This window comes from Dipodomys ordii, unplaced genomic scaffold, assembly GCF_000151885.1.
Source record: "Dipodomys ordii isolate 6190 unplaced genomic scaffold, Dord_2.0 Scaffold71, whole genome shotgun sequence".
NCBI lineage: Eukaryota > Metazoa > Chordata > Mammalia > Rodentia > Heteromyidae > Dipodomys > Dipodomys ordii.
In genome coordinates this window covers 167,673-177,880 of record NW_012267287.1, presented here as the reverse complement: position 1 = coordinate 177,880, position 10,208 = coordinate 167,673, and the positions used below count along the sequence as shown (strand labels likewise).

The following is a 10,208-nucleotide window of genomic DNA, read 5'->3' as shown; positions in this document are numbered from 1 at the left end:
AGGCAAGTGCTCTACCACTGAGCCACCTTCCCAGCCCCTGGGACCTCTTAAAGAACCACAAAAAACAAAAACAACAACAAAAAACAAAACGGCATCTGGGCCCTGCAGCTACCTTTGGCAGCTTGACACGCTGCTTGGGGAGGTTCAGAGGTGACCTAGAAGCTCAGCCCTATGAGTAGAGATGATGTCTAGAGGGCAGGTATGGTAAGATTTCAGCACTGCCGGCCCACACTGCATTTAAAATGCCTGCAGACTGATTAAGGCCTTTTCTTCCCTGATGAAATACAAATGGCACTGTTGTGTGGGCCTGGGCTCCGTCTGCTGTGATGATTGTAGAAACCTCCTCTCTGCCCACAGCTGCCCTAGCCGTCTACCGTGGCTGGGCTCCCAGGCCCTTTGGAGGGTCAGGTCGGTGCTAGTGGAGCTTGCGGTCAGCCCTGAAGGCTCTGGCCAGGTTGCTGGCCACCATACATGCTCCCACAGGCTGGCTCACTGCTAGGCAGGCTGTCTGGCCTGCCCAGGTACCACCCCCAGGATGGCAGGATGGACACAGAGTTCACGTTAGATCATACCCTCAGTGTTTGTATACCTGCCCATACCCCTGCTCCTCCCTGGGTCGACTCCATGAGGCCACAAGCACCAGGGCAGAGTTGGGTAGGCAGAGGCTCTATCTCTGGATGGCTTCCTTGTATCCCAGCTGTGGCTCAGCTTTGCCCCTGTGGCAGACACCGTTGCTCAGCACTTCCTCCTGTCCATGGAGCAGATCAACTGGCTGTCACTGATCTACCTTGTGGTGTCCATCCCGTTTGGCGTGGCAGCCATCTGGGTCGTGGACTCTGTGGGACTCCGTGTGGCTGTGAGTCAGAGCGGGCACCATGCCTGCTCTAGGGCGAGGGGCCCTGCCTTTGGGGGTGGGAGCGGTGGCCTCCCGCGGTGGGCTGGGGCTGGGAAGACCGAGCTGGCTGTCAACCTCTGATCCTCCCACAGACCATCCTGGGTGCATGGCTGAACTTTGCCGGGAGTGTACTGCGTGCTCTGCCCGGCCTAGCTGGGATTCCCAGTCCGTTTGCCTTCTTCATGAGTGGCCAGAGCCTGTGTGCCCTGGCCCAGACTCTGGTCATCTTCTCTCCAGCCAAGCTGGCTGCCTTGTGGTTCCCAGAGCATCAGCGAACCACAGCCAACATGCTAGGCACCATGTGTGAGTCCAGGGTGAAGCCTGCTGCCTGGCCTAAGCCTTGCCCCTGGCCGGGTACAGGCCCCTCTGCCCCTGAGCTTGGGCTTAAGCCAAGAAGGCTGGGGCAACGCCTCTCCTGGCTGAACTAATGCAGTTCTTTGTACATCTGTCAACCTAGCAAACCCCCTGGGCATCCTTATGGCCAATGTGCTGTCACCCGCCCTGGTCAAGAAGGCAGAGGACATCCCCGTGATGGTGAGCAGCTCACGAGGTGCACATATGTCCTGCATAGCGTAGGCATACATGCGGTGTGTGTTAGTGTGTGTATATGAATGTCCTTGTATGTGCGATATGCATAGGTATGGTATACACACAGGAACATGCGTGTACCCATTGCTACCAGCATGACCTGCTTCTTACGTGTGAAGGGGCTATCAGGGGATGAGTCTGGAGGCTGAGGAGGTCAGGCCGCCATTTTCAAGAGGGAAGTTGTCTTTAGGTAGTCTTCTGAGAGCTGAGCTCCATATGAAGCCTCTGGAGCAGGTCAGAGTGGAGCAGGCAGCTTACTCCTGGGCCTGCAGCTCTGCAGAGGAAGATGGGTGGTCGCTGGCAAGCGGACAGCGAGCCCGGGCCCAGAGCACGCTGGAGTATGTGGGATGCGCACACCAATATGGTGCTTTGTCACCCAGCTTGGCGTCTACACCGGGCCTGCCGCCCTAGCCTGCCTGCTGTCCACCACCTGTCTCTGGGAGAGTGTACCCCCCACCCCACCCTCCGCCGGGGCTGCCAGCTCCACCTCAGAGGACTTCGTCCAAGGGCTCAAGCTGGTGGGTGCTGGACGCCGGGTGCCGGGCTCCGGGGCTCCTGGGCTGGACGCCGGGTGCCGGGCTCCGGGGCTCCTGGGCTGAGTGACACCTTCTTCTCCAGCTTGTCCAGAACAAGGCCTATGTTATCCTGGCTGTGTGCTTTGGTGGTGGCATTGGCGTCTTCTCTAGCTTCTCAGCCCTCCTGGAGCAGATCCTCTGTGTCAATGGCTACTCCAATGTGAGCACCGTCCTGTCTCTGCCGGGGTAACGTGCTGCACACACACAGTGCACATCCATGTGAGCACCGTCCTGTCTCTGCCGGGGTAACGTGCTGCACACGGACAGTGCGCATCCCTGACGGCCGCACCGTCCTGTCTCTGCCGGGGTAACGTGCTGCACACACACAGTGCGCATCCATGTGAGCCCCGTCCTGTCTCTGCCGGGGTAACGTGCTGCACACGGACAGTGCGCATCCATGTGAGCCCCGTCCTGTCTCTGCTGGGGTAACGTGCTGCACACACACAGTGCGCATCCCTGACGGCCGCACCGTGGCTGCTCACACATTCCCATGCCGTGTCCTCTGCCTCCACGCGGCCCGTGGGGCGAGGTACATATTTCTACCTCTGCTCTGGGGCGCACAGACACCAAAGTCCCACAGGCCGTCCAGAGGGGTCAGGCCCTTCCCTGAATGGGTACAAAGTGCGGGAACCCCCCCCCCCGGCAGGCGGCCCAGGGTCTTTTCCCTCCTGGGCCTCTGGCACTGCCCTGGTGATGGCATAGACCCCGAGGAGCCCTACTGGCTTCTCCCCCTTCCCATACCCCCTCTCCTCCCTGCTTCCAGGAGTTTTCAGGCCTCTGTGGGGCTCTCTTCATCGTGTTTGGGATCCTGGGTGCCCTGGCTCTTGGACTGTATGTAGATCGGACCAAGTGTTTCACTGAGGCCACCAAGATAGGGCTCTGCCTCACCTCCATGACCTGTGTGGCCTTTGCCCTGGTGAGCATCCCCGGTGTGGAGCCCACCTGCAGAGGGAGAGGTGTCTCGGGCAGGGTGGTGTGGGCGGGTGGGACGGGGCAGCTCGGCCGAGCAGGCCGTTTACTTCGGCTGGACTGCTCCCCACTGAGCGGCCTTGGGTGGGGTGAGGCTTCCCTGCTCACGCGCCAGCCCGTCCCGGAGCTCATGGAGCAGTGTACCTGATTGTTTCCACTGCTCCTTCCCTCGGCCACCCTGCCGCCCCCAGGTCTCCCAGCTGCAGGGACAGCAGGTGGCCCTGGCGGCCATCTGTGCCCTGTTTGGGCTCTTCGGGTTCTCGGTGGCACCAGTGGCCACGGAGCTCGCTGTTGAGTGCTCGTTCCCTGTGGGGGAAGGAGCGGCTGCAGGCCTGGTCTTTGTCCTGGGGTGAGTGTCCATCTGTCCTAGCCATTTCCTTTGGGGCCCAGAGGACCTCCTCCTGTCCCGCCCAGGCTGTGAGACCCATGTCCCATGAAACAAGGCACCTGCCTGCTTTCCAGCGCTGTGTGCAGGCTGGGGCCAGCTGCTGGCTCCACAGGGAAATGGGGGTGGCACCGGCGTTGGCTCCCTCCCACGGCGGCACTCGGCCCTGGTAGCGTGGTTCAGTATCGCTGCTCAGCCTGAGCGCCCTGTGTGTGCAGGCAGGCCGAGGGAACGCTCATCATGCTGCTGGTGACAGCACTTACCGTGAAGAGTGCCAAGCCATCTGTCTCTACCTGCCAGCAGGGCGAGGAACCGCTGGACTGGACCGGTGAGTGTCTACACCATGCACGTCCCGAGAGCAGCCACGAGGAGACCCGGCCTAACCGGACAGCCCTGGACCCTCCTCTCCAGAACACTAGCTCTTCATCCTTGGGGGGGGGGCATGGGCACCATGGGTGCTGGGGGTCAGGGCCAGAGACAGCTCAGCTGGTGTGCATCACCCAAAGACCCTGACATACACGCATCCTCCGTACCCCAAGTGAGCTTCTTACAGCCCAGGAAAAGAGAAAGGGAAACAGAGAGAAGTATGGGCAGAGACCTGAGAGGGAGAAAAGGAGACAAACATATAGATAAGAGAGGCGAGAGCGACACACACAGAGACAGAGATAGACGCACGGAGACAGCATCAGAAGAGAGGACAGAGTCAGAGATGGGTGTGGGCAGAGCCGAATGCTGGTGTTGCACACCTGCCACCCAGTCCTCCTCCTGGCAACACAGAGCTCCAGCGCTTAGATCTGAGTCTAAACACCCTCCGGGCTGCAGGACTGGGCGCAGGGCTGTTTCCAGGCCACTCTGTGGTCATGGTCAGTGAGGTCAGCTGAGTGAGAACTACGGGGCTTTTGCCTACAAGTTCAGCGGTAGCCAGGGGTTCTGGCTGCTTGGATGTCGGTGGACAGAGCTGTGTTTGTGTCCCCAGTGTCCCTGCTGCTGCTGGCTGGCCTGTGTACCGTCTTCACGTGTGTCCTGGTCCTCTTCTTCCACACCCCGTACCGGCGCCTGCAGGCTGAGTCTGAAGGGCTCTCTCCAGCCAGGACCAATACCCTGGAGCCCAGGATCACGAGGCCCACTCCAGAGTTGCCCCTGGAGGCTCCCAGCTTAGCATCCCTAGCCGGGACCCTGCAGGAAGCCCCTGCCCCTGGCCCTCTTCCCCCAGGACTAGCAGAGATGGTGACTGGAGATATCTAGTGAGGGAGAGGCAGCCTGGGTCAACCTTACTGGGCCAGCTATGCTAACATGCACTCACGAAGAGGTAGGCTTGATGATAGGCGTGAGCCACCTGTTCTTGGCACAGGCCCAGGCATCGCGGGGTGGCCACTTCCCTCCGGAGCGGGGGAGGGGGTGCTGCCTGGGTGCAGGACCTTCCCCAGGCCAGACCTGTGGCTGCTGTAGGGAGGGGCGGTGCAAGGGCAACTGGGTGAGAAGGGGCATCCTGTCACCATCAACAGGGCCGACAGGGAGCTGCATAAGTTAGGGGTCCTAGGAGCCAGAGCACAGCCAGACTGGGGTGGCCCTTGCTATGAGTCCACCCCAGAGCCTTTCCACATCTGCTCACCCGTGACCAGACCTGAGCCCAGTTCTGAGGATGTGGAGGATGGAGGAGGATGGAGGGCCAGGCTGAGCTGTGGAGGAGCAGCAGGGCACCAGAAAATGCGAGACCCCGTACCCCTTCCCTCCAGCGGACACCCATGTTTACTGAACCGCCCACAGCCCTGGGGGTGGGAGAATCACCCCTCCCCCTCCCCATGGGTGGGCACGTGGCTCAGCGCCTTGTAGACTGGGCTGTCCTCAGTGTCCGTAGAGGTCAACTCTAGCATCTGACCCACCCAAGAGCAAGGGTGGCAGTCAGGGTGAGAGACTCACCAGGCTCCCTGCTCAGAACCGGCTGAAATACAGGAACCTAACTCCAGCCAGCAGCGGCTCCTTTCTGTGTGGGGCTGAGGGGGCCCGCAGCTTAGGGCCAGGCCGCCATGGCTAGGCTGGCCTCTCAGACAGGCTGGGCCCAGGCCTGCCCCTGCCTCTAGCTTTCCTCCACTATGACTGTTTGTGGCCCTTGAGCTCGGGCTTTGGGGCATGTGGGAGAGGGCAGTGTACAATATGAGGCAGAGGAGATCACAAAGCTGGAGGGGCAGATCACACCGGCTGCAGAGTGACGTCCAGACCTGACCTAGAGGCTCTGGAGGTTTCAGCCTTGCCGGGAGACCCATGCGAGGGGCTCGTTCTGCCTTCCTGCCGTCTCGAGCAGGTGGGCACCTCCCTCCAAGCCCCAAGAGGGGCTGGGGTGGAACAAACCTCACTTGCTCTCATCTGGTCGTCCTGCGACATCAGCGGGAGTTTGAGGCAAGGGAGGGAAGGAGCTGAATTAGGCTGTTCTGAGAAAGGTGATCAGTGCAGCTGCAGCGCCTTGGGGGAAGGCACAGAGCCCACCTCCACTTACACTCGCTCTGACTCACATCTCTCCTGGGGTCTTGCCTGGAGGAAGGTGTCTGATGGAGTCAGAAGCAAGTACCCAGGATGCCAGAATTCTTACCCCTATCGCCAGTGCTCAGCAAGGGGGAACCCTCTACTTGAGAGTCCAAAGGTTCTCTCCAGAAGGCAAAAGACAGTGTGGCCAGAGGGACAATTACTGAGTGTGCCATGGGTGCCCCCATGAGCAGGGCTGCCCCAAGAACTGGGCCTTCATGGTCCCTGGGCAGTGTCTCAAGGCCCCGCACTGGGTAAGGGCCCCTGGACAGACTGTAGGGTCCGGAGCTACAGCCCCTCTCAGCCCCTCCGCGAACGGGCGCGAACGGGCACTCACTCTTCCCTGTGGATGCTCCCTTTGCCATCTGGGTTGGGCATCTTGAAGGTGTTTAAGATGGCCACCTCTGTGTCTGTGCCTGTCCACAGGAGGCTTTTAGGGTCCCACCCTGCCCCAGGGCACCACACACTGCTCACAGTGTCCTTCGCTTGGAAAGCCTTTCCACACCTGAGCCCCAGAAAGACCCTGTCTTCATCACCAGCCAGGTCTGCAGCTGGGGGCCAGTCCTCCAGGAGCCGGAGGCCACCAACAGCTCAGATAATGGGACCTTGAGTGGCTTCGAGGTAGCTGACAAACTTTGTGGGGCTGAGGAGTGGGTCACAGGGAATGGGGCCCAGGACAGGGTAAAGGAGGCCACCAGGAGCAACACCAGGAGCAGGCCTGGCCTTGATCCCTAGGCATTCACGCTCACGGATCAGAACCAGGGGGGCTTCTTGACAAGGAGGACCTGGAAGGCACTTACGCCTCACAGAGCAGCTACAATGGAAAGGAAGCATGGCCCAGACACCCTAGCATTCCAGGTGGACAGAGAATCTGGAATGGGCTTGGGACAGGAACTGCACGGAGGGGCTAATGCTCTCATGGACACCATGTCATCCCAGCCTGTCCCACACCATGGGACACATTGTTCACAGCCCAGGGAGGGAGGCAAGGGGCTTCTAAGACACAGAAAGCAATCTGGTTTCTCCCTGGGGTGAGGGTTCCCAGTGACTTGGTCTTCCTTTGGCCTTCTTATACCTGAGCATACAATAAGTCCTGAACACATCCCAGTTCTTTTCCTCCTCTGGTCCTCCACAGCAGCTAATGTCTCTGTCTCCTGGTTTGGAGTCAGCTGGCCTATTCCAGGGCTTGCTTTGCACACCTGGGCTGAGAATTTCCCTCCCCACTTCCCGCTTTGTCTGCACATGGCGAGCCTGCTCTGGGATCAGGCTGGAGAATGGCAGATGGGATGCTGCCTGGCAGCAGACACCTCCAGTGTCAACAAGGACTGTAGAGTTGGGGTATGCCCTCCCGTGAACCCCTGCCCTCCATATCTGCAGTAGGCAAACTCAGTGTCAGAGACGATGTGCTGGATGTATTTCCCCAGGAGGCCTCGGGGCCTATCAACTTCACTGTGTTCCTGAACCTATTTGGAGAGAGGCTGAATGGTGACTTCCTGATGCTTCAACAGGCATGGAAGTCCTCGAGAGCCAGATACCTGCATGCTGCTTAAGGGTTGCCAGGAAAAACCTAGGCGTTTCACAGAAAAACCCATACTTCCCTACCACATGAAGTGTGTCAGCTACCTCGAAGCCACTCAGGGTCCCATTATCTGAGCTGTTGGTGGCCTCCGGCTCCTGGAGGACTGGCCCCCAGCTGCAGACCTGGCTGGTGATGAAGACAGGGTCTTTCTGGGGCTCAGGTGTGGAAAGGCTTTCCAAGCGAAGGACACTGTGAGCAGTGTGTGGTGCCCTGGGGCAGGGTGGGACCCTAAAAGCCTCCTGTGGACAGGCACAGACACAGAGGTGGCCATCTTAAACACCTTCAAGATGCCCAACCCAGATGGCAAAGGGAGCATCCACAGGGAAGAGTGAGTGCCAAAGGCCCATATGGATCCTCCAGACCGGCTGGGCCAAGCATCCCTGTGAAAGAAGATTGTCTCACCTCCTTGAACTGAATCTGGGTCTGCTGAAGCTGGAGGACACTGAGGATGCCCACTGGGCACACAGGTCCTGCTTCCTTCCTGGTCTTTGAGCTGGCCTGAGTTAGGAGCACAGCAGCTGAGGTCTCTGGGTAGTTGGGAGAACCCTCACAGGCACCCCATAATTTGGGAGGTGAGAGGAGGAGTCCAGGCTGAAGGGGTCTGGGCAGCCCTCAGTCCCAATGCCTGGGTTTTAGAGGAAATGCAGAGACCCCTAGAGGCCCTGGTAAGGCCTGGAGCTCACAACTGCCTCTTGGTGTTGAGCCTAAGACAGCCTCAAAGAAAATGAGACTCCAGGAATAGGCTTGTTCTAGGATCAGGTTTCCTGAACCTGAATGAGGTTTTCTTTATCCTGTCCACCCCTGCATGTCTACATGAGTACACACACACACACACACACACACACACACACACACACACACGGTCTTGACCGGGAACACCGCAGAGAGAGCCCTCGGTTCCCCTTTGCTCGCCCGGCATCCCCAGGCACCAGGACTTTTTTTATTTTGCTGCAGTCCATGGCACCGCCCATGCTGCTGGCTAGGACCTGGGCACGGAGCCCTGGGGAGTGCCTGGGTTCTGCCGGGGCTGCAGGAAGTACAGAGGAAGGGGTCCTTTCCCAGATTGGCACAAAGGCCCAAGTTTGTTCAGCATTCTGTACCTGTGGGGGCTTCCCAGCTGTCCTTACATGCTGGCAAGACCCATGACCCTGTCCCTAAGGCTTCTTCTGACCTTTGAGTCAGCGTCTCTTTGGCTGGCCCACAGGATAATGTTTCTGAGATGGATGCTCAGCTGGGATGGAGTCACTTAGCCTGGTGGCCAGGTACTACCCTATTCCTAGCCTGACAGGCAGAGCGGATGGAAAGGGTCTGGCAAGCAGCCTGCTGTTGGTGCCAGTGTCTGCGAGCATACGTATGGAGGAGATGGGGACTGCAGGCCACAGGCTGGAGGGAGGGTGAGGTGGGCAGGTGGGAGCCCATGATCTCACGGTGTGATTTTGAAAGGTGGGTGCTCCCCCCAGCATGTCTCTGAGTCACAGTGCACTTGCCATGTCCACTGTGACAAAGGTCCTCTTCCCTTGTGCCTCAGTTGGTCACATCTAGGAGGCTATCAAAGATCTGTACGGCTGATAGAACCTTCGAACAGGACTCAGGGGGCTTGAGAGGAATGATCAGAAGGGATACCCATGGCCAGGTGTAGGACAGGAGCTGGGAGGAAGGGCCTGGCCAGCTCTGGGTTTGGCCCTACAGGGCTGGCTGTAGGAGTGGGAAGTTTGGAAAATGAGAAGGGCTACAGAGCCCTCAGGGAGAGTAAAGACTGTGCTCAGCACTAAAGACAGCAACACAGCCAGAGTACTGGCATTCTGTACACAGCCGACCCCAACTGTATCCCAAGAGCTGCCCCGCGGTGTCCTGAGCCAGGTAGAACCACTCTACCTCCAGAAAGACCCTGAGCCTGGGGGCGTGTGGGGGCAGCCAGAGGTCTTCCTTGGGAGCTAGTGCTAGTGGTGTCTGTGTGCACTTGCATGTGTGTGCATGGGCCTGCACGTGTGTCTCCTCCATCAGCACCCTCAAGTGGTTTGTTTGTATGTACTCCCCCTCTGTCCCTCACACCTTGGGCCCCAAAGACATTCACTTTCCATTCTGGAAGTTTGATTTGTTTTACAATCAGGTGAAGGGAAACTCATTTGGTCATCGGAGGTCATCCAACCGCTTGCAGAAGGGGAGGGGCTGAGTGTACAGACTGCTTCCAGCTCCCAGGAACCATTCCAGCCAGAAGGCCAGTACCTCTAGACCAGACACACAGGGAAGGAAAAACCAGGTGACCCTCGGAGATAGGCCTGGCATTTGGCATGGTGATAGCTAAATAATATTAATTAGACTTTGCCAGAGAACCACGCAGACATCCAGGCACACAGAACAAGAAAAGGTTTACTGTCGGGGGCGGGGGCCGGCCAGACCCCTTCCCACAGGGAGGAGAGAGAAGAAGCGCCGGCTGTAGCCGGCTATTGTCCGGGTGACCTGTGTGACCTAGGAGGTCTAGGAGGGGCCGGGAGGCGGAGACCCCGGTGTGGACGTGCGGGCCAGGGGCTTCATCACGGCGGACTAGGACGGATGGCTCTGTCCAAAGAGTGGAGGAGGGCCTGCGGCCGCCCAGGCCTGACGGCCACTCTAAGGGGCTCGGCTGCCTCGAGGGGTGCCATCGGGGCACAGGGCTGGAGGCGGGCGGTCTGCGCCGGGGAGGGCGCGGGCTCCGCG

The 10,208-nt window shown here is 59.3% G+C and overlaps 1 protein-coding gene across 1 annotated transcript in view; it reads left to right on the top strand.

Annotated features, from left to right (window-relative positions):
* The window catches only part of Mfsd7 (major facilitator superfamily domain containing 7), a 15,781-nt gene that overhangs the window by 1,489 nt on the left and 4,084 nt on the right, over positions 1–10,208 (top strand). The window contains exons 2-13 of the mRNA XM_013023862.1: positions 698–856; positions 988–1,198; positions 1,353–1,429; positions 1,864–2,001; positions 2,102–2,218; positions 2,822–2,974; positions 3,219–3,376; positions 3,631–3,740; positions 4,389–4,639; positions 6,449–6,613; positions 7,199–7,259; positions 7,310–7,417. Of these exons, the coding sequence (XP_012879316.1) occupies positions 698–856; positions 988–1,198; positions 1,353–1,429; positions 1,864–2,001; positions 2,102–2,218; positions 2,822–2,974; positions 3,219–3,376; positions 3,631–3,740; positions 4,389–4,639; positions 6,449–6,613; positions 7,199–7,259; positions 7,310–7,417 (1,708 nt within the window). The remainder of the gene's footprint in view (positions 1–697; positions 857–987; positions 1,199–1,352; positions 1,430–1,863; positions 2,002–2,101; positions 2,219–2,821; positions 2,975–3,218; positions 3,377–3,630; positions 3,741–4,388; positions 4,640–6,448; positions 6,614–7,198; positions 7,260–7,309; positions 7,418–10,208) is intronic.